This window comes from Panulirus ornatus, chromosome 32 (assembly GCF_036320965.1).
Source record: "Panulirus ornatus isolate Po-2019 chromosome 32, ASM3632096v1, whole genome shotgun sequence".
In the NCBI taxonomy this organism is placed as follows: Eukaryota; Metazoa; Arthropoda; class Malacostraca; order Decapoda; family Palinuridae; genus Panulirus; species Panulirus ornatus.
Window position 1 is genome coordinate 5,711,685 of NC_092255.1, and position 24,941 is coordinate 5,736,625.

Consider the following 24,941-nt stretch of genomic DNA (forward strand, 5'->3'; position numbering starts at 1 on the left):
AGAGCTTGGGAAGTGAGTCAGTTGTTGTTCGCTGATGATACAGCGCTGGTGGCTGATTCATGTGAGAAACTGCAGAAGCTGGTGACTGAGTTTGGTAAAGTGTGTGGAAGAAGAAAGTTAGAGTAAATGTGAATAAGAGCAAGGTTATTAGGTACAGTAGGGTTGAGGGTCAAGTCAATTGGGAGGTGAGTTTGAATGGAGAAAAACTGGAGGAAGTGAAGTGTTTTAGATATCTGGGAGTGGATCTGGCAGCGGATGGAACCATGGAAGCGGAGGTTTTGTGTTTGTGATGGTGGCCGTCATGTGTAGGATGGTGAGGATTGCTGGTGTTAAAGTTTAGTGGTGGTGATGGTGATGATGGTGACAGTGTTGGTGTCAGCTGTGGTACTGATGGTGGTGGTGAGGCCCCATCACTGTGGTGATAGTGATGGAGTGACGTATGTTGGTGATGGAGATGAGGATGGTGATGGTGGCGTTCGTGGTGTTTGGTCGTGGTAGGAATGGTTTAAAGTCGTGTTAATGGTGATGGTGATGATCATGGTCATGTTGGTGATGGTGTTGGTGATGTTGGTGATGTTGGGGGTGGATCTCATACAGTTGATGATGATGAAGATAACAGTGGTAGATATTCTTATTTTAGCCTCATTAGCAGCGGCAATAGTTGCAGTAGTAGTAGTAGAAGTAGTAGTAGTAGTAGTAGTAAAGGTGATAATACCAGTAGTAACAGCAGTAGGAGCTCTGAAAGCTGGAAGACGTATCGGTATGTCCAGTGAAGCGGCAACACACTGTTGTAGTCTTCAGGAGCGAAGGTAAATAGTTGGCGAAAAGGCATCGCTGGCATCTTGAGGGAGAGCAAGCCAGGCCGCTCGTATATAAGTGAGGAGCAACCAGCCAGCAGGAGTGTTGTCTGAACTGTGGGTTACGGAAGCGGGTTCGTGCGCCCGGTCACCTATTCTCAGCATCTCCGGAGTTTTTGGAGAAATTCACAGTTCTAAGAAGTCTTATGAAATGGAATGAATTCTTCGATACATTTAATGAATTGAGTGCAATAGTACGTGTGAGTAATATATATATATATATATATATATATATATATATATATATATATATATATATATATATATATATATATATATATATATATATATATATATATATATATATATATATATATATATATATATATATATATATATATATATGCAAATAATTGAAGATAATGTTACTTGTCTGACGACAGTCCTAAGGATAATAGCATGAAACGATACATATTCTTACTTACTGATCCAACAGTGATGTAACTGGGGGAAAAAAAAAAAAAAAGGAGAGAAGAAAACAAGTTATTAGTTTAACTACTTTATCAGCAAACAGTGAGAGAGACACACAGTCCAGGAAGTTACTATCCGATAAAGTAAAGTTATTGACGTAACTTTAAGTACGTATATTGGTTAGTTAGTAGGTGTCTTGTAGATTTATCAGTACATGAAGATATATGATATTCATGGGTTGGCCACTTTGTCATAGGTGGGTATAGGGGATGTCTCGTCATTTTCGTTAACGTATGGCACAAAGTAATCCATGTATTGGCTGCGACATGTAAAGTGTAATGTAATCCCTCAACGTATGGCACAAAGTAATCCATGTATTGGCTGCGACATGTAAAGTGTAATGTAATCCCTCAACGTATGGCACAAAGTAATCCATGTATTGGCTTAGACATGTAAGATGTAATGTAATCCCTCAACGTATGTCACAAAGTAATCCATGTGTTGGTTGCTACATATATAAGTTTATGATACAGTCATCACTTACCCAGACCAGTGTGATTCGAAGGTGGAAATAAAATGATGAACGTCTGTCGCAGAAAGGTCTACCGGGAAGAAGAACGTTTGGTGGTGGAAGAACGTTTAGTGGTGGAAGAACGTTTAGTGGTGGAAGAACGTCTGGTGGTGGTAGAACGTCTGGTGGTGGAAGAACGTTTAGTGGTGGAAGAACGTCTAGTGGTTGGAAAATGGTAGAACGTCTGGTGGTGGAAGAACGTTTAGTGGTGGGAAAACGTTTAGTGGTAAAAGGACGTCTATTGGTGGAAAAACGTTTAGTGGTGGAAGAACGTCTAGTGGTGAAAGAACGTCTAGTGGTGGAAGAATGTTTAGTGGTGGAAGAACATCTGGTGGTGGAAGAACGTTTAGTGGTGGAAGAACGTTTAGTGGTAGAAAAACGTCTAGTGGTGGAAAAACGTTTATTGAAGGAAGAATTTCTAGTTTAATGAGGAAAATCTAGTAAATGAACAGCGTCTAGTGAAGGAAGAACTTATAGATTACTGAAGAACATTTTGTGGAGGAAGAGCCGGCTAGTGGAGGAAGAACGTCTTGTTAAGAAGAACATATGGTGGAGGAAAGACGTCGAGTGGGATGAGAAGGTCTAATGGAGGAAGAACTTCCACTGGGGGAAAAGCTTTGGTGGAGGTATGAACGTCCAGTGAGGGAGAAGCTTTGGTGGAGGTATGAACGTCCAGTGAGGGAGAAAGACTTTTGTGGAGGAAGAGCCGTCTAGTGGAGGAAGAACGTCTTGTTAAGAAGAACATATGGTGGAGGAAAGACGTCGAGTGGATGAGAAGGTCTAATGGAGGAAGAACTTCCACTGAGGGAAAAGCTTTGGTGGAGGTATGAACGTCCAGTGAGGGAGAAGCTTTGGTGGAGGTATGAACGTCCAGTGAGGGAGAAGCTTTGGTGGAGGTATGAACGTCCAGTGAGGGAGAAGCTTTGGTGGAGGTATGAACGTCCAGTGAGGGAGAAGCTCTGGTGGAGGTATGGCGTGTCTTGGGGAAGAACGTTCTATTGAGAACGCACGTCTTGTAGCGGGGCAAGAGTTATGGTGAGATAAGAACGCTATAGGATGAACGTATAGAATGAAGGTAGAACGTCTTATGAAAGAATAACTTTGGAGATACAAAGTCGGGTGGATCGGAGAACGTATAGGGAAAAAGTGGAACATCTGGTGGGAACGTCTAGTGGAGGAAGATCGGAGAACGTAGGAGGAATGTCTAGTGGAGAAGTAACTGAAGAACACTTAGTGGGAAAAGAACATTTAGTGGAGAGAGAACAATGGGTGGCGGAAAAACGTTTAGTGGAGAAAGAACGGTGAGTGGAGGAAGAACGTTTAGTGAGGGGGGAAAAAAAACGTTTATTGGGAGAGGAGAAATTCAGACTTAACGGACTATCAGAGACGACCAGGGGCAAGAAAGGACTAAAATACTTAGACACACACACACACACACACACACACACACACACAATGTACACAGAAATACACAAAGAAAAGAGAGAGAGAGAGAGAGAGAGAGAGAGAGAGAGAGAGAGAGAGAGAGAGAGAGAGAGAGAGAGAGAGAGAGAGAGAGAGAGAGAGAGAGAGAGAGAGAGAGAGAGAGAGAGAGAGAGAGAGAGAGAGAGAGAGAGAGATGGCAGGTCAGTCCACTGTAGAAGAAGGAGAGATCGCTTGGAGACACTGGAGATGAACCACACTTCCAGTCTGCACCTGGATACGAGACCCTCCAAACCCTCCAATGGCTGAGTACGAGAGCTTCCAGTCTGCACCTGGATACGAGACCCTCCAAACCCTCCAATGGCTGAGTACGAGAGCTTCCAGTCTGCACCTGGATACGAGACCCTCCAAACCCTCCAATGGCTGAGTACGTCAGCTTCCAGGAATTCTCCTCCTCTCATCTCAGGTGTGGTTGATCACCCAAACCGAAGAGTCTAAAGAACTAATTCCATTGGGATATGTAGCGAATGAAACAGAAAACGAGTTCGATGGGTATAGAAAACAGCTGAACGGACCCACTTTGGAGGAATATAGTGTTAACAATCTGGGGACATGTGTATGTCAGGAAGAAATTCACGACGTGCACGTACTTGGAGGAATATAATGCTTTTAATTAACATCTGGGGGACATGTGTATGTCAGGAAGAAATGAACGACATGGACGTACTAGGGGAAAACAGAATTTTTTCTTGACGTGGAAATAGAATTGAGTACCCAAACGATGACAACACCTGACGACACAGAGGCAATTTCCCAGACCGAAGGAAGTTTGCCGAACTAGGTCCATTTTCCCTCCCCCGAACCATGGGAGTTGCCGAACTAGAGAAGGCCAGTTTACAAACTTTCCACTATACAGTGAAATGTCTTTAATCCGGCTAGTTGCCGCTGTTGGAATTAGTCTCATTCTGTCCAAGGTATTCACTGATGGATTGTTCTATATCAGCAAATAGCAAAGTAACTGTTTGACGTGAGTCTTGGACCAGGTATCTCTGCAAGAAACCCATAAAGTCCAGTACTAACCTGCGATAACTTTGTTGGCTGGTCCTTAACGACTTCTTTAGGAAAGCCAGTCTAAGATATACGTCAGAAATGAAGAGTTTCAAGTTAGGAAAGTTTGCCTGAGGCAACTCGTGTGTATTAAGATTTGATGTTTAGGCGTCACTCGTGTTGAAATGGAGTTGTGGTGTCGATTAATTTCAGATTCTGTTTAAAATCTTCCTCGGTTTGATTCCTCTATTCCGGAGTTCTTACGATCATCTGAGTCAATTTTCCAATTCTTTTCGGAGTGTTTGAACCTTCTTTTTCACTACCGAATCAGTTCAGTTTAGTCCTTGACATTCAATCCTTTTTGCTAAGGTGACGTAATCCTCTTTGGCTGTCGGGTAAATTTTGCATGACGTATCCTTTGGGGTTTCTAATGTTACGAATGGATGGTACGAATCCTTATTGTCTTCCAGATTTAGTCCTGAATACTACCTCTTCACGTTGAGGGATACCCTTTGATAGACAACAGGGCCTTACTGCTCAAGAATACGAGAATTTCTTTCAGTTTTCCTTGAGTGGTTGGTAGAGGAAGGGGAAAAGAAGAAATTGGACAGGGCGAAGGTACTATGTCTGAGAGGGAAACACACAAATCTCGTAGTGCAATGATAACGTATCGCTCTAACACGTACAGGTCAGGGTTCAAATTCCTGGGGGCGTCCACAGTATATGGTGCCCATGTATTCCATGTTTTTTACAGTATACATTAAGCGACGTGAAATGTGGTAACCTTTAGTGCTTGCGAGTGATATGATACTGCCTACGGCTGGTGCTGGCTCGGGCACACACTCACCTTCCCAGGTCACGAACTGTGATGGGGATCTCATGGATTACTGGCTAGTCTGAGATGGAATGGAAAGCTTTTTGTTACCTCAAAGTAAAGTGGTAGCATATATATATATATATATATATATATATATATATATATATATATATATATATATATATATATATATATATATATATATATTCAGTCTTGGTCTGATTATGACCCTGGCAGTTTGCAATTCTCAAGTTCATATAATCAATCAACTAACTGGGACTTAATCACTTAATTACGAGACTAACGAAACCCTTGCGAAAGTTACGTGCTGCCGATCGAAGAGATGATGGAGCATATGGAACATCCCGGAGCGTCGTGAAGCAGAATATGGACATCGCTCGTACGTGTAAGATTCACCAATCAGATTCATCCGCTCGTAAGTGAGAGATTCGCCAATCAGATTCATCCTTCATTACGAGAGGTGGACTGCGTATATAGAATATATAACTGAAAATATAAAGATGGAATGTCTTCTTCAAGTCCTCCTTCTTGCATGCTATGACCAGACTCTGGTATGATCTGGTAGGTAGGCACCTTTGCATCCATGTGAGCTACGAAGAATTTGCTGTTTTTTGCTCAACACAAAGATTTCATAAGCCAGTTTGCCACATGGACCGATATTCTGAACATTCAGGTTCGTTTATTTGCAGATCCCTCAAAGCAACTGTGTTCAATATGGGAATCAGTGAAGGTAAAGGGATAATATCCAGTGCCTCCGTAGCTGTGTGTTAATAGTCCAAGATTAATTAGTAGCAACATCGAGACTCAATGAGGTGTAGAGCACTAAGGTTCTCTTCCTCGTAGGCTTTCGCCTGTCGCAAGGCTCCTATTGTTCAGTTTTTTAATGTCGCTCAAGTGAACCACACACACACACACACCCTAGAGTCTCCATATCTCTGAGACACGGCTGGTCTCCTGGAGTGGTCCTCTATCAATACACAACGGACACATATATATACCAAGGATGTGATCTTGAGAGGCACAGAGGAAGGATCAAAGGGTACTGTTGTACTGTCCATCAAAAAAAGGGCGCCGAAGGGAAGAGATTGGAAGTGCAACGGGGAAGTTTGCGGTCTGAAGGGTTTCGGATGATGAGGCAAGTCAATTTTGCGAGTTATGGGGTTCAGTTGATGAGATCAAAGGCCAGATTCTCTGCACTGTGGGCCATTCCGGGTTCCTCGTTTGTGGTTCCTTTCAGGGCTCTGATCTGTGAGATGGTCCCAGGAAGTAATGTTGCTACCACGAATGTGGTACGTAGCAGAGAATGATGAGGAGGTAGAAAGACCATGAGGACCGTACCATGAAATTCCCACACACCCTCGACTCCATCCATGACCATATCAAACCCCCCCCTTTCCCCCCTTTCCCCCCAAGGCAATTCTCCACCGAAGCTGATTCTTCCAGAAACCCACTTTCACTGGGGGGGGGGGGGGGGGGGGGGGGGGGGGGTTTGATCTCATGAATTAGGTTAGTCTAGGAATGGCCAGATGTCTGGTACGAAGGAAATGGGGGGGCAATCTAGTGTTCTTCGTCTGGCTTCCACGCACATCCGGTCCTGTAACTTGAGTTTACAGGATGGCGTCCCTGATTCATCTTACGACAGTGTTTCCTCTCTTAATGGCCGGGGAGATGCTGACTATGAATATCTATCAGGATAATATCACTGTTGTCAGTGTCTATCTTGAAAGTGATATGACGATATGTTAGGATGTTTGAGGGAACAAGAGCTCCCTCCAGGTTCTCTCTCAGCAAGATCAGAATAGTCAACATGGACTCCTTAGTGTCAATTAAGTCAATTAAGATGACGTTTTCAAGGTAATGGAAACTAAACTCACGGGACTCAACCTCGACAATCCTTTCCCAGCGGTTAACAAAAATAAAGGTTGGGTTCGAGATGATGCTGCCATCTGGAACTATGTTATAAAGAAGGTAACATGAATAGAGTTCCGTTCTTAGAATGGCGCCAACCGTACAGGACAAAAAATAATGGATTTGAATGCAATAGAAATACATTCAGGTCGGATGTGGGTAAATATAGGTTCGGGAATAGGGTCGTAGATTTATGGAACCAGCTGCCAAGTATAGTATTGGAAACTAACGTGGATCTTTTTACGTAGCTTCAAACGAAGGTTGGATGAGTTTATGGGTTCAGGGGGTTAGTTGCCGGGTGGACAGACTCAGGACTTACTTGCTTAGCATCAGCCAACAGGCCTCTTGTAGTGTCCTCGCCTCTTATGTTTTGATGTTCTCAATCGGAATGAGTTTATACTCACAGACGACCACGGCTGAGCCCCATGAGGGATGAGGGAGGGACAGACCGACTTGACATGTGTTTTAACCTGGTTCATTTTTGGCCGAAGCTAAAAGCTTATACCGTCTCTTCATTTGCCTCATTTGCCCTGGCCTCATGCGCATCTCAACATATCATGATTACTGGCAGATAGATTTTTCTTATCTGTCTTTAGCTGTCTCTGTAAATATAAATCACACACACACACACACACACGCAAACATACTGGATGTGGCGGACTCATTCTAAACAGAGCAATACCTTCTGTGGAGTAGATAACTCCCAGTATTGATACAGATACTGTTGTAACTAATGACCCATCGACAAGATTAATATCAAAGTTTACAGACTGCGTCATGTGCAAGTCAGTCCCCACTAGTTTAATCATTTTGTTATACATCATGTGGGGTTGAACGGTGTATTGGTAAATGTGTATATATTCTTAAGAGCCCACGGGGAAAATGAAACACGATAAGTTCCCAAGTGCACTTTCGTGTAATAATCACATCATTAGGAGAGACACAAGAGAAAGATATGGTAGTCAGTTGATATACAACGAAGAGACGTAGCTAGGACGCCATTTGGTAAACATGCAGTTGTCCAAGACAGACAACGAGCGAATCATAAACTTACCATTTTACAAAGTCTATCAACAATAAAGTTATCCAATTTGTATAAACCATCACTAATATTAACATTATAATTCAATGTGTATTTGATAATAGAAGAATCAATGATATTTCTCGTGGTAATAGAGTTAAAGTTGATAACTGAGATGGTATTACACCAATCAATACAATGATCATAGTTTTTAACGTGATTAAACAAGGCATTTGATTCGCCTCAAACTCATCATCAATATACTCTGGACTGCAAATACGTAATGCCCTAAGGAACATAGATTGAAATGATAATAATCTAACTCTGTCATGTTGAGATGAGTAATAATGGATATATGAGCATACATTGGTAGGTTTTCTGTATATGCTCAACTTAAACTTGTAAATCAGTCCAAGGGAGTTTACCTTTGTATTCTCGAAGGCTGTGAACCTGGGCTACTAAGAATATTAGGCGGGGCAAACCTACCTCTTGGACGACCGGTAAGACTAAACTTATTCTTTTTTTTCCCCCTGGAAGTCTTATCTACAGCTCCAGGCCCCTCGCCTGCTCATTGTTGGCAAAGACACTGTTGTCAGGTCTACTATTAGGCCATATACCGGGACACAGTGCTAGTGTACTGTAAGGCAGGTGGCTAGTAGGCGTACTGACAACACTCTCTCGGTACAGGTAACAGTGAGATATGCCCAACCACCATTAAGACAGTCAGAGAGGATTAGGCTGGCTCAACCAACCCTCATCCCTCGCCCTCACAAGGGGTCATGACCACACTTTACGACCAGTGACCTGACCTACGGCTTTGACGAGTCAGTCGCTTCCTTCAAGTCCTGGAGTGTACCTAGAGCTTTGTATAAGGTATTCATCATTTAGGATTATTCATGAATATGTAGCAATTGTACTTTCTGATTATAGTGGACCTGAAGTATTTGATATAACTGTGTGTTGCTATAGATGCCTTTTTTTCGAGAAGTGAAATGAATAATTCCGGTCGAATTGTGTTTGAACATTGATCTCGTGGAAGAATAGCGATAGAAATACTGAATATAGAAAAATGAGATAGATGATTATGAATATGCTGCCTTGTTTAATACCACGTATTCTTTTTTTTTTCTATGTTGAAGGCTCCTGTAACGGAAAAAGTCCATATCAAGGCCGGGTCTGAATTGAACTATAAAGAGGATAATGAAAGGGAAAAACAAAAGACAGGGAAAAGTATATGATGTCATGTGTAATGCACCGAAACCACAGCTCAGTATCCATATCTAGGCCCTACATACCTTTCCATGGTTGAACCCAGACGTTTCACATGCCCTGGTTCCGTCTAGTGACGACACGTCGAACCCGGTATACCACATTGTTCCAATTCACTCTATCCCGGGCACCCCTGTCACCTTCCTGCATGTTCGTGCCCCGATTTCTCAAAATCTTTTTCAATCCATCCTTTCACCTCCAATTTGGTCTCCCGCTTCCCCTGGTTCCCTCCACTCATAATCCCCGTTTATCAACCTTTCTTCACATATTCTCTTCATATGGCTAAACCATTTCCACCATTTCAACCCACCCTCTTTTGCTCTCTCAACCACTCTATTTCTAATCCACACATCCCTCTTACCCTTTTATTACTTACTCGATCAAACCTCCTCACACCACACATTGTCCTCAAGCATTTAATTTCCACCATATCCACCCTCATACGCACAACCCTATCTATAGTCCATGCCTTGCAACCATATAATATTGATGGCACAACTGACTCACTTCCCAGGCTCTCTCATCCCCAACAGACTGCATACTCGCCCCTCTCTCCAAAACTCTTGCATTCACCTCCTTGACAACCCCATCCATAAACAAATTAAACAATTATGGGGACATCACACACGCCTGCCGCAGACAGACCTTCAATGGGAACCAATCACTCTCCTTTCTTCCTACTCGTACACATGCCTTACACCCTCGATAAAAACTTTTCACTTCTACTAGCTTACCTCCCATACCATATATTCTTAAGACCTTCCAAAAAGCATCTCTATCAACCCTATCATATGACTTCTCCAGATCCATAAATACTACATACAAATCCATTTGTTTTTCTAAGTATTTCTCACATACATTCTTCAAAGGAAACACCTTGCGCTACCTCGTTAACGCGGGAGACTCGATCCTCCTGGCTTACCACAAGGAAATCTCACATTGGACATCTTTTCATCCTCGAAATGAGACTACACTTTTTACTCTCGTCTCAAATTAGTGTTATGTTGGCCTGGACGGTAATGATATGATATTTTTTTTTTGCCTAATTCCTCGCTATTCATTACACACCTGTCTGCTGTATGATATGTTACCTCAGATCTGCAACTATTTCATATATTCTGGAGGTAGTGTCAGTGAGCTGTGAGATCACTGAACGTTTGGAGGACAGCACAGGTGTCTGTCTGATGCGCCCTTGCCTCTCTCTGAGAGAGAGAGAGAGAGAGAGAGAGAGAGAGAGAGAGAGAGAGAGAGAGAGAGAGAGAGAGAGAGAGAGAGAGAGAGAGAGAGAGAGAGAGAGAGAGAGAGAGAGAGAGAGAGAGAGAGAGAGAGAGAGAGAGAGAGAGAGAGAGAGAGAGAGAGAGAGATTTCCCCCCCCTCCTGGGGAATCAACCATGAACATAAGAAGCCAAACGTAACAGCCAATAACACCAGCCAGGCACACCCCCACACACCTCATAGGAGCTCACCCCTCACTCACCAGAGGACATACACGCTCACATACCATGTAACTGAGTCTACACTCTTGTACATGTAACTAGTCATTCGTCATCCACCATGATAGGGTGAACACACCCGACGTTAGTCTACACTCACACTATTATGAATGAACCCCTGAGAGCTCTTTCTTTCTTTCTTTCTTTCTCTCTCTCTCTCTCTCTCTCTCTCTCTCTCTCTCTCTCTCTCTCTCTCTCTCTCTCTCTAAAGAGAAAGAGTTAGAGAGAGAAGAGTTTGGGTGACGGTGTACCGCGCGCGGGGGAGGCAGACATCTGGTCGCCTTACCACTGGGTTAAGAGCCTCTGTTTATTCTTATCAAGACGTTGAGGCAGAAGTGGTTGATCCTCTTATGAGTAAAGTACCTCTTCTTCATGTTCGTGAGGCGCCACCACTGTGTAATGGGTGGGTGGGCTCACATGAGGAACATCTCCTGATGGGATGGAGGGAGTGGAGGGACTTGGGACGTGTAGACAAGGGTGAGGTTGGTGTTGAGGTTGGTGTTGAGGTTGGTGTTGAGGTTGGTGGTGAGGTTGGTGTCGAGGTTGGTGTTGAGGTTGGTATTGAGGTTGGTGTTGAGGTTGGTGGTGAGGTTGGTGTTGAGGTTGGTGTTGAGGTTGGTGTTGAGGTTGGTGGTGAGGTTGGTGTTGAGGTTGGTGGTGAGGTTGGTGTTGAGGTTGGTGGTGAGGTTGGTGTTGAGGTTGGTGTTGAGGTTGGTGTTGAGGTTGGTGTTGAGGTTGGTGGTGAGGTTGGTGTTGAGGTTGGTGTTGAGGTTGGTGTTGAGGTTGGTGGTGAGGTTGGTGTTGAGGTTGGTGTCGAGGTTGGTGGTGAGGTTGGTGTTGAGGTTGGTGTTGAGGTTGGTGTTGAGGTTGGTGTTGAGGTTGGTGTTGAGGTTGGTGTCGAGGTTGGTGGTGAGGTTGGTGTTGAGGTTGGTGTTGAGGTTGGTGTTGAGGTTGGTGTTGAGGTTGGTATTGAGGTTGGTGTTGAGGTTGGTGTCGAGGTTGGTGTTGAGGTTGGTGTCGAGGTTGGTATTGAGGTTGGTGTTGAGGTTGGTGTCGAGGTTGGTGTTGAGGTTGGTGTTGAGGTTGGTGTCGAGGTTGGTATTGAGGTTGGTGTTGAGGTTGGTGTCGAGGTTGGTGGTTGAGGTTGGTGGTGAGGTTGGTGTCGAGGAAGAAGACAAACCATGAGATCTTGGTGTTGAGGTCACACGAAGCTGAGGTGGATCTTGTTCGGAACTTACCCGGTCACCATCAACACCAGAGATAAGAAACACCCATGTCTCCTGCCTGTCGAGCTATATCGTCTAACAACCTACAACCCGTTATCAAATAATATATTCTATCGTTATTCAACAACCTTGATGATACAAGTTGACGATCATAATTCTGGCAGCTGTGGAGAGCACTCCTCTTCACGAATAACTAGCGTTTGTGAACATTCCCTGAACTACATGGGTCTAATCTCATCTCCCGCGTGACCTGTGTCAACTTACCTGTACAGTGTGAACACAACCTCGGTTATGTACAGTTAAGCAGCTTATGTTAGGCACCACGGGGTGCTCGACCTTCGTAAATAGGCTACTGAACCGGTAGGGAACTTGGGTCTCTGACCATATTTGACGCTCCTGATATATATATATATACATATATGTAAAGCAAGGCAGCGCCTCAGGTACCCACAAGAAAAAAGAGAAAATATTTAATGTGATTAGTTAGAGGCCGAGGGACTTAACACTTGTAACCTCTCCAAGTAACCATATACAACCTTGTAGCTGCTACTCGTAACTACCAAGCTACAATCTCATTTGAAACCACCTGCATGATCAAATGTTGCATGAGAGGGTGAAGGCATGTATAGAGCGTCAGACTGGGGAAGAGCAGAGTGGTTTCAGAAGTGGTAGAGGATGTGTGGATCAGGCGTTTGCTTTGTATGTGAGAAATACTTAGAAAAAAAATGGATTTGTATGTAGCATTTATGGATCTTGAGAAGGAATATTAAGAATATATGGTGTGGGAGGCAAGTTGCTAGAAGCAGTGAAAAATTTTTATCGAGAATGTAAGGCATATGTACGAGTAGGAAGAGAGGAAAGTGATTGGTTCTCAGTGAATGTTGGTTTACTGCACGTGATGTCTCCAAGGTTGTTTACTTTGTTTATGGATGGGGTTGTTAGGGAGGTGAATGCAAGAGTTTTGAAGAGAGGGCAAGTATGCAGTCTGTTGGGGATGAGAGGGCTTGGGAAGTGAGTCAGTTGTTGTTCGCTGATGATACATCGCTGGTGGCTGATTCGGGTGAGAAACTGCAGAAGCTGGTGACTCAGTTTGGTAAGGTGTGTGAAAGAAGAAGGCTGAGAGTAAATGTAAATAAGAGCAAGGTTATTAGGGCTGAGGGAAAAGTCGATTGGAAGGTAAGTTTGAATGGAGAAAAACTGGAGGAAGTGAAGTGTTTTAGATATCTGGGAGTGGTTTTGACAGCGGATAGAACCATAGAAGCGGAAGTGAGTCACAGGTTGGGGGAGGGGGCGAAAGTTCTGGGAGCGTTGACAAATGTGTGGAAGGCGAGAACATTATCTCGGAAAGCAAAAATGGGTATGTTTGAAGGAATAGTGGTTCCAACAATGTTATATGGTTGCGAGGCGTGGGCTATGGATAGGGTTGTGCGGAGGAGGGTAGATGTGTTAGAAATAAGATGTTTGAGAACAATATGTGGTGTGAGGTGGTTTGATCGAGTAAGTAATGAATGTGTGATTGAGAGAACAGAAGAGGGTGCTTTGAAATGGTTTGGTCACGTAGAGAGAATGAGTGAGGAACGATTGACAAAGAGGATATATGTGTCAAAGATGGAGGGAACGAGGAGAAGTGGGAGACCAAATTGGAGGCGGAAGGATGGAGTGAGAAAGATTTTGAGTGATCGGGGCCTAAACATACAGGAGGGTGAAAGGCGTGCAAGGAATAGAGTGAATTGGAACGATATGGTATACCGGGGTCTGTCAGTGGATTGAACCAGGGCAGGTGAAGCGTTTGGGGTAAACCATGGAAAGTTGTGTGGGGCATGGATGTGGAAAGAGAGCTGTGAACGAATGTAGCCTTTGTTGTCTTTTCCTAGAGCTACCTCGCGCACATGCGGGGGAGGGGGCTGTCATTTCATGTGTGGCGGGGTGGCGACGGAAATGAATAAGGGCAGACAGTATGAATTATGTACATGTGTAAATATGTATATGTCTGTATGTGTATATATATGTATACGTTGAGATGTATAGGTATATATATGTGCTGTGTGTGGACGTGTATGTTTATACATGTGTATGTGGGTGGGTTGGGCCATTCTTTCGTGTGTTTCCTTGCCCTACCTCGCTAACGCGGGAGACTCCTTTTTCCACGATGAAAGTTTCATAAGCCATTTGTCCGCCTACAGTTGCGTCCTGTCTAAGTCTCTCCACATTATTCTGTGGTTACTGTTGCTTCGCATGAAATTAGCAAGTTTGTTCAGGCATGAAGCTAACTCGCTTGATGATTCCTTGACAAAGCCCAGAAATGGTAGTGGCCGCAACACTAAGCCTTGAAGGACCTTTACTTGCTATTCTCATCCAGGTAGAGAAGGATCCTCTGTCTTATGTTCTCTGCTTCTTCCCGCATATGAGCTGTTGATTCTTTGGAGAATCTCTGAGCTAAACCCATACTGGATGTTTAGCTTTAGCCGTCGTCTGTGGCAGTGTCAAAGGCTCTCTGGCAGTCCAAAAATATATAATCCACCAACACAGCCATTTTTCTCGGATGTTACCTCTCTTCCTTTCATACCTCTTCGTCGTTCACAGCATAGCCAAGACTAGATGATAAAGCCTTAAAGTAATATCTTAACTTAGCTCCATCTTCTCTTCCTTCTTCTCGAAAATAGTCTCCAGCACCCGCCCATTTTAGTCGCCTCCTGCCTCGTAAAAATCCAGTCGATTTTTCGACTCTTTTCTTATGAGTTTATGTTATCACCCACTTAATTTGTGCCACTCCAGTACCCCAGTACCTGTCTTCTTCATATTGCGCGTTATGCTCATTAAAAAATTCAAGGTTTCTTTTTTTCTTTAACACTTTTGGAATGCTGACACAACGCTGGTGTGTCTCTTCCATTCTTTCATTGAGGGAGATTTCATTCATCAATAATTTGAAACAAAAGTTTCTATGCTCTCTCTCTCTCTCTCTCTCTCTCTCTCTCTCTCTCTCTCTCTCTCTCTCTCTCTCTCTCTCTCTCTCTCTCTCTCTCTCTCTCTCCTTGTAGTAATGATTTGGATGCCGTCCGTGCTCTGTGCCCTCTGCGCCTTCTCTCTGATTTCTTAAATCATTTTATACCCAGCCTTTTGAACGTCTCACACGGTCTGATGGCTCATATAGGCCTGCCATAAGTCTTCCCGCTTCCCCTACCCTCATTAATGTCAGTTTTAGTGGCCGTCGTATCCTTCCTGTGCGAGATATCGCCCTATCCTCCTCGTCCTCTCTGTACCTTCAGTCATCCCCGTTATGTCTAAGAGTTGCCAGCAGGTCCACGAGGCTCCTTTTCCCCTCCTCCTGCGTCAGGTCATGAAAACCTTCACTGGACTAGGGAGCGGGGTGCTGGAAATCCTCCCCTCTCGTTTTTTTTTTTTTTTTTTTTTTTAATTTTCCAAAAGAAGGAACAGAGAAGGGGGCCAGTTGAGGATATTCCCTCAAAGGCCCAGTCCTCTGTTCTTAACGCTACCTCGCTATCGCGGGAAATGGCGAATAGTATGAAATATATATATATATATATATATATATATATATATATATATATATATATATATATATATATATATATATATATATATATATATATATATTGTAAGCAAAGATGAGAAACACAAGGTGCGGTGACCAGAGCTGAGAAACATCCCAATTTTAGCCTTATGAATATTTAGATAGCTTACTAAATATTTCCAAGCTCATGTAAGTCAAATCGCTTCAGAGATCTGCCGCAGACAGTCTGTCTCACATCCAGTCCTCCTGACGTGACGTGCTGGCAATTCAGATTCTCGTAACTTATCTGCGACTATGATCGTATTCACATCGATGTTCTCTTTTCTTTGACAGTGTCTCCCGATTCCATCCCTGTGTAGCTGCGGGGGAATCGAATCTCATGATGAGCCATGTATTAGATCACCTTTAGAATCTATTATTCTCTTTGTTTATTGACGCATCCTCTGGTCATTCTTCACGCTTGGAATAATCCTGGCATCATCTACGTATATGTTTAGAATTGGATCCCTCCTTCTTGCAAGTCTTTGATAAAGATCTCGAAGAGTAAAGATTCCAGGACTGTTTCTAAGGATTATGATCCAGTACTGATGGTGCTACATCCTTCCCGATTCTCTCGTGTGATTAGTGACCTGTTTTAAAACAGGAGAATAGTTTTGCCTTACACATCTGAACAATTGTGTTTCCCTGAGTTTCTTCCCCCACGAGAATCTAAGTCCTCTCAATCTATTTCTTCATTAACTAAAATCTCCTACGGTCAAGACTACCATGTACGGGAGGGGAGTGTCTTACTCTCTCCTGAACTCTCCTGGTTGTTCCTGCGTTGATTTCATGTAATAGTTGTTCACAGCGATCCCCTGGAGCATCACAGCCATGCGAGGCTTCGCTCCATTTTCTCTTCATTTTATGTATTGTCTAAATGGTCATCCCTTAGAGTTCCTGAACCTTGAAGTTACCCGTTCTCCAGAAGAACCAACCTTCCTTTTCCTCCATCTACCTCTCTTTCTCTCTCTCCTTCCTTGCTACCATGTATCCTTTCCGGAAAAGTTAGATAGAAACTTATTTGTGACGTACGTTTCTCTCCAGGTTCAAACATATTGTTTTGGTTTGTTTTCCCTGCATCGACTCATGAATCTCGGTTCTCCTCTTACGACCAGTCCATCTGTTTTTGTGGACTTTATTCTTAAGGCTGGGAGCCTGAAAACGTCTCCTAGATAGAGAAAAGGACACGTCTACATTAGCTTAATCATTATCAAGGCAAGAGAGACCATGATCAAAGAGAATGTCAGATCGAGAAGTGGGAGAAGCTTCGCAAAAGACGACCAAACACAAGTAACGCTTCGAGAGATCTAAGGTAAAGTTGCATCTTATCATACTGTTCGCATCCACGCGAAGGAACTCAGATGGTGACTGCGTAAAGCGAGGTGGGAGCAGCGGGCTGGGAAACCCTTCCCTCCAGCATTCAATTTTCCGAAAGAAGGAACAGAGGAGGAGTCTAAGTGAAGCTCTTTCCCTCTAAGACTCTGTCATCTGTTCCAGACGCATAATATTTTCCATTGAATTGTGTATATAAAAGACGGTGTATTTCATTTTAATGGTGAATAGTATGCCAGGAATTTTGGATTGACAATGGGTAACCCTCTTTCACAAGCACTAAGTAATCTTTACATGGAATTCTTTGAAATAAAATTACTGAGAGACATCTTACCCTCTAAGGCAATCTTGTTTAGGTGTGTAGATGATGTTCTTTGTGTTTCGCCAAAAAGCGAAAAACTTACAAGCGTTTCATAGAACATACAGTCCTCCACCAACAGGGACCTGGGTTCAGTAAACTGCTATCTGCTGGTTGTGTCAGCCTGATGGGAGTTGAAAGGTCCAGACCCAGTTGCTCATCAACGTGAGGCAAAAGGTATCCGATTACTTAGTAATGGAATAGTCATAATCTATTAAAGGCGATCGCAGCCTAGCGGTATCGCTGTCTCCTGCCTACGCAGGGGGTCCCGGGTTCGATCCTGGCTGTTGAAGGTTTGTATTATGTACACACACACAACACACACACACACACACACACATATATATATATATATATATATATATATCTTTTCTTTCTTTCTTTCAAACTATTCGCCATTTCCCGCGTTAGCGAGGTAGCGTTAAGAACAGAGGACTGAGCCTTTGAGGGAATATCCTCACCTGGCCCCCTTCTCTGTTCCTTCTTTTGGAAAAAAAAACGAGAGGGAAGGATTTCCAGCTCCCCGCTCCCTCCCCTTTTACTCGCCTTCTACGACACGCAGGGAATACGTGGCAAGTATTCTTTCTCCCCTATCCCCAGGGATATATATATATATATATATATATATATATATATATATATATATATATATATATATATATATATATATATATATATATATATATATATATATATATATATATATATATATATATATATATATATATATATATATATATATATATATATATATACCTCTGCTACGAGTAAAGTTAGGAGAGAGAGAGAGAGAGAGAGAGAGAGAGAGAGAGAGAGAGAGAGAGAGAGAGAGAGAGAGAGAGAGAGAGAGAGAGAGAGAGCTGGGACAGCGAAAGAATATATATTTTTCTCTTAACTGCCACGTGTTAACTACAAACATATCAATATCTCTCTATCTAGTGTATGAAATTGATCTGGCGACTTGGAATAATGAATTATCTATCCTAAAAGTATTTATCTCCTCGTCCTTATGAAAAATATTATAAAGACAGTATTATTCTGTTTTTTTTTTTATACAACAATTTTTATCACCTCATTCTTTTTCAGGTTTCGATTGACAGAAAATCGTAAAAGAAATTTCTATAAACAGACACACTGAACACATTTACCTCCCATGTGAGACACAGCGAGATGCCAATGTATGAGAAAAGGTTCAAAAAAGAAAAACCGAAATATGTTTCATTTAAAACCAAAGTGGTGTGGTGGTGAACGATTCTGAAAATCAACCCGTAGGAAGAAGGGAGCACGAGCACGTACACTAGAGTGAGTGAATATTGTGAACATGTGGGTATTCCAGGTTAGAAGATTTTGACTTGGCTGGATCAGCACCACACAAGCCTGGCCCTCACACGACCCTGTCTCTGGTTCCTCGTCTCTATGATGACCTACACTCCACTGCTCCTCATCCAAGGTAAGATAATGAGTGCTTAATCATTATGAATAATGTATATATATATATATATATATATATATATATATATATATATATATATATATATATATATATATATATATATATATATATCTGGTTTTCTTATTCTTCTGTCGAGACCTTTATGGATTGCCTTGGCTTCCTGCCAGTTGGGCAAGTGTCCACACCCATATATGTGGAAGACAAGTGAGTCGGAGGTTCGATGTAGGCGACGATCCTTTATATGTTCATGCAGTCACATTCTGCCTCACTGTTGTATACAGTAAAGCAACTGCCACACGGATCCTCATTTGTTTCATTCTGTCACCTGACTTTATACCTATTCTTTTCGCTATCACGAAATCTCGAGTCTTCAATCCTGGTGGGTTAGTGTAGTTCAACTTCCCTTGTTTTTATGACTGTATCTACTACATTGGCTCCTCTTGAATGTGGACGTTTTTATATATTCAGTGTTTACACTGTTTTCCTCCCGTATCTGCGCATGCTCTCTGATATTCAGTTGTTAATCTAGGCTGACATTTGAGTGGATCAGAGTGGTAGAGAAACGCTAAATTAAGCTGGAGCACTGTTTTACTCATATATTATCAACAAGACACAATAGAACTTTGTTTAACTGAAATCCAAACATCTACCTTGTCCTGTGTCTATACGAGTCTCTTCTAGATTGGCTGGTTCTTACTAATGGTTCCACCTCCTTTGGTGACGTGATCACTAGTTTTCCCAGTCGTTTTGGACAAGCCCAGGTATCCTCCCCCATGATTTGATACATAATTTTTCTGCTGTGTGTAAAGGTTCAGCGGATTGCCTCTTCCCCTTGCAGTGACAGAGTGTTCTGTTCTTCCGAACTTGTGCAACAGCTGTTCTCGCTCGTCTGTTTCATTTCTATGTAAGAACCTCGACTCCTCCTCCTTGTAAGAACCTCGACTCCTCCTCCTTGTAAGAACCTCGACTCCTCCTCCTTCTTGGAAGTATGCGATCGTACTTGCCACCCGTAAGATGGGTGACCTTTCTCACCCTCCTTTAACTAGCGTCCTGTTGCTCTTAATTTCACCTACATGGCTGATCACCTACATGGCTGATCACCTACATGGCTGATCACCTACATGGCTGATCACCTACATGGCTGATCACCTACATGGCTTTCGTCCGGCAAAATCCACTGATGATATCTTCTCTTATCTTGTTGATATCTGGGTCATCATCTCTGAAATATTCTGGGGGAATCCTGTTTTGTTGCCCCTTGATACACCAAAAGCTTTTGATATAGGATGAGGCATCGGGGTCTCGGTTAAGCTCCCCTCTTTTAGCTCTTCTCCTCCCTCTGCTCCCACATATCTATCTTTCTGGTCGATCTATCTCCGTAGTGGGTGACGGATCAAACCCTCACCTTTTCCCCTATCAAATGCGTTTTCCTTCAAGACTCTCTCCTCTTTCCTACACTCTGCATCCATTTTTTTATATAAACCATTTGCTTTCCTAAACATATTACAGGATGTACCAATATGCTGAAGACTTAACCTGCGTACGACCTCAACTTCCTTCAAATCTGCTACTTCCTTTTTCGTTTGAGCTACATCTCGTCGCAACACAATCTCTTCTATAAAGTCATTGATGGACACAGTATTTCGATGGTGTAAACACAACCTGGTTGAATTCATTGCCTACGAAACTATATTCTTTTGTCAAACTTTCCCTCGAAAATCCAAAAAATCCTTCACAACTGTCCTATATCCTTTCAAGGACTTGTATTTCCACCACTTAAGACAATGAACCTATTTGATATCACTGTAGTATATAACCACCATTGGAAAACTCACATTTCACAAAATCTTGAAGACCTAGGAGTCCTGTTTAGTCGATAAAATCTATTTTCCTCCGGATAGTTGCTTCGTCTTCGACTGATACGTCCATATCTAGAGAAATTCTCTCAAATCTGGGACGCTTCTAGTTCAACATCCTAACTAGGTGGAGTTGAGTGTAAAACCGTTCGACTTATCACCTCTCCTAGGCTTATCGACCCACTTGCCCTACGCCTCAAAAGCTGGATATATGGCTTTTGCTCCCACCAATAGCTACGCCATATTATATTTGCGAAGCTATTACGTCACGTAATTACTGTGTGGCCGTGGGCAACTCAAGGTTAAGAAATTTTGATAACTTTTTCTTTCCTTACAACTTTAAAACTTTGGAACTCTTTACCCCTCTTGTATATCCTAATAACTATGACCTGGATTTTCTTTTTTTTTAAAGACAGGCCTTCAACTTCCTCCAAAGTTCATGAAATACTCTCCCATATCCCTTCATTTTCCCTCATACTAACCCTCAATATATTTCAGTTGGGGGCTTTCATACCTTCTGGTCCTTACTGGGTAAAATGATGTTTTCACAGTCAACACTGTTTCCTTCCGAATCTCCTTGTCTTTCTGATACTCTCATGGTTTACTTCTTGAGTTCAACGATCAAATCTTCGAAATATCGTAACATTATGAATGCTTCTGAGATACATCTAAATTCACCCTCGTCGGTACATATTTTGATCGATCTTACGAAGAGTTCGATCACCACGCCTCTCTTGCTTCCTCCACTGAAAAGAAAAGGACAAAGTATTATACCATGCATGGTGTTGCCTGGCCTCTTGGAGGAAGACACACACACACACCACTCGCCTCACCTCCACCCACTTCCCTGGGCTCTGGTACCTCAGTCCGACCTCAAGTTGAAGCCGACGCACTGAACATGGTCAAGTGAATCGTGTGGATCACGGAGTAGTAAACTAAAACGAAAATGGGCCATTCGTAAAAATGAAATATCTTTATCAAATGCCCTTGTGGAGTGAGGGTCTGGATAACCAACTCACGTTCGGTGTTTATTATTCGATTTGTTCTGTAATTACGCTTAACCCAGCTGTGTTCTGAGGTCGGAGTTCGAGTACACATGTTGGTCTATGATCCAATACAGGACAGCATACTACTAATCGTTGAAGCTACTTGGGTAGATGCAGTAAGAACCTTTGCCTAACTGATCAGCTGGCCGGCTCCACTTGTAGACCATACAGACGAGAGATCTTGTTTGGAGTGCCAGCCATAGTTTGGGCTAACTACTTAGCATCAATTTACTCTGGGCCACCTCCCACGCACCCACGCTGGCATATACCAGTCTCTCGACGGTTACATGTGCAACAAAGAACACTTTTGTATATAGATGTCTCTTCGTTGTATATCAGTTGACTGTTATATCTCTTTCTTGTATTTCCCCTGATGTGATTATTACACGAAAGTGCACTTGGGAACTTATCGTGTTTCATTTTCCCCGTAGACTCATAGGAATATATATATATATATATATATATATATATATATATATATATATATATATATATATATATATATATATATATATATATATATATATATATATATATATATATATATATATATATATATATATTTATATATATATATATATATATATATATATATATATATATATATATATATATATATATATATAAAACTAGGGTAGGGAGGTAGAGTTCTACCTCCGTGTTCCTCCCGCACCCAAAGCTAAGTGGCAGAAATTACTCATAACTGGGAGACGGGAAGCGGCATGGCATCTTTGTTGCAATAGTTTCGCCAGGACGAACTAGCCTGGGGAACAGGAGTTACATACCACAGTCCCCCTGGAGATAAGACCACCCTTTACCTTACCTTAACATTGAGCTAAGTCTCCGCTCCTGAGAGGCGCATATAGAGTCAGTTAATTGCAAAATTAGTATGACCATTAGTTCTTTAGATTTCATGGTGGGGGTAGCTATAATGGAGGAGGAAGAGGCTTCCGCAGTCAGTCTTGGGAGAAAAAAAAAAAAATGACACATACTCCCTCATCTGCGCATCCCTATTGACCTCAGGGCTAGCTAGCAAGGTGACATGCCTGCTGGATCAAGCCAAAGACCACGAAGTGTAACATCGCTGTACCAGTTATCCAGCGACGTCAAGTGGCACCAAGTTGACAAAGTTTGTGTGTCGTGCCAGATGACATACGGACGCACATTCTTACTGCAGTTTATATCCACCACGTCAACAGGTCTTGTTCAATTTATTCAGCTGGCGACTCAAGTAACATGCCACGAATTATTGTTGCAACACTGGTACTCCGGAATTCTAATTGGCTTGTCAACTGTCTCGCTGTTCCTCGAAAATTGAGGAGGAGGGATGGACACACACACACACACACACACACACACACACACACAGACACAGACGTTTACGCCTGGTTGTACCTAGGTGATCAACCTTCCTTTGAGGTTGGTCAATAAATGAAATGGGGACGTAGTGTAGACAAGGTGAGTGTGTGTGTGTGTGTGTGTGTGTGTGTGTGTGTGTGTGTGTGTGTGTGTGTGTGTGTGTGTATTTGTGATCCCATAATCCTGGGAGACGAATCTAGTCATATATAAGACGTATCTTTAGGCAGTTATATTACCCTAAGTGAGAACAATGCTTACTGGAAACCAAGGAAGACATGCAATGCTTCTAGTAACAAAAATGTGACAAATGATAGGTTTAAAAGTTGAGTGTTGCCCTATTGCTTCAATTTAGCTAATGTAAGACAGGTACTAAAAGACGTTGCTTTTAATATTGCCTCCCAGTACAATAACACTACCAGTAAGACTTTGATAAAAAGTAAGCCAAATTACCCAACAAATTACCCAATGAGTGTTTACGCCGTCAAAGGTAAGGCACGTAAAGATGTATATATATATTGACCAGATTGGAAAAACTGTAACAGATAGATGTTATAGGCACCGTCACTCAGTACGCAGGGATGACCACAGAAATGCGGTGGCTAAACACTGTCATGACAACGATCACCTAGTAGGCCTTAAAATCCAATTGTTCTATATCCTTCTGTTGATTATCCTGCCTATAATGTCATTGAAACTTAGTTGTTGATATTAAGAACTTTAATCTATCCCCAGGCAACTTTAAAGCCCAAATCCTATCATCAACCAAACTATTATGAAAGAATCAGTAAGAGATGAACACATAAGGAAATTTCGTCCAAGACACATCGAGCTACCGGGGCCAACCCCCGCCACACAACCCCCTCCTTCCTTAACCACATGACCCCCCCCCCTCCATTATCCCCTCAAAGGTTACGGTCGGTCAGGCCAATTTGTTCTCTACGATGGTTAGATGCTAGGACGACACTGCTGTTGTCATGTTGGGATTTAGATAAATGTATCAATTATTGGCACCTGATGAGGTGGATTGTCTCCATGAAAGATATTCTGCCACTTGTATAGAAAAATGACGTTTAATGAAATTATATGAACTACTGAAGTGCAATTTCACCATCGTATATATATATATATATATATATATATATATATATATATATATATATATATATATATATATATATATATATATATATATATATATATATATATATATATATATATATATATATATTCCCATGAGTCCACGGGGAAAATGAGACACGATAAGTTCCCTAGTGCACTTTCGTGTAATAATCACATCATCAGGGGAGACACAAGAGAGAAATATAACGGTAAGTTGATATACATAGAAGAGACGAAGCTAGGACGCCACTTGGTAAACATGTGATTGTCCAAAACATACGAGCGTTCATAAACTTATCATTTTACAAATTTTATCAACAATAAAGTTGTCTAATTTGTATAGATCATCACTAATATTAAGATTATAATTCTTTGTGTATTTAGTAATAGAAGATTCAAAGATATTTCTCTTGATAATCGAGTTAGAGTTAATAACTGAAATGGCATTACTCCAGTCAATACAATGATCATAGTTTTTAACGTGATTAAACAAGGCATTTGATTCTTGTCCCGTTCTTATACTATGTTTATGTTGCTTAAGTCTAACAGAAAGATCCTTACCAGTCTGACCAACATAAAATATTTCACAATTTCCACAAGACACTTTATAGATGCATCCAAGAGAATTTTCTCGTGAATTCCTGATTAAGATATTCTTTATAGTATTACTGTTGCTAAAGGCAACATTTACAATAAAGGATTTAAGCATTTAAGCATATTCTTATATATGAACACTGCATGTATCTCTCTCTCTAGCTCATCTTCTAACATTAATGGCAATATA

At 42.0% G+C, this 24,941-nt stretch overlaps 1 protein-coding gene across 2 annotated transcripts in view; it reads left to right on the forward strand.

Annotated features, from left to right (window-relative positions):
* Positions 1-897: 897 nt before the first annotated feature.
* LOC139759014 (G-protein coupled receptor GRL101-like) overlaps positions 898-24,941 on the forward strand; it is a 215,754-nt gene continuing 191,710 nt past the window's right edge. Inside the window, exons 1-2 of one of the 2 annotated variants that reach the window (XM_071680901.1) lie at positions 898-1,057; positions 18,411-18,774. In XM_071680901.1, coding sequence (XP_071537002.1) covers positions 18,741-18,774 — 34 coding nt within the window. In that variant the 5' untranslated portion in view covers positions 898-1,057; positions 18,411-18,740. The remainder of the gene's footprint in view (positions 1,058-18,410; positions 18,775-24,941) is intronic. The other variant, XM_071680900.1, reaches the window with a different exon arrangement.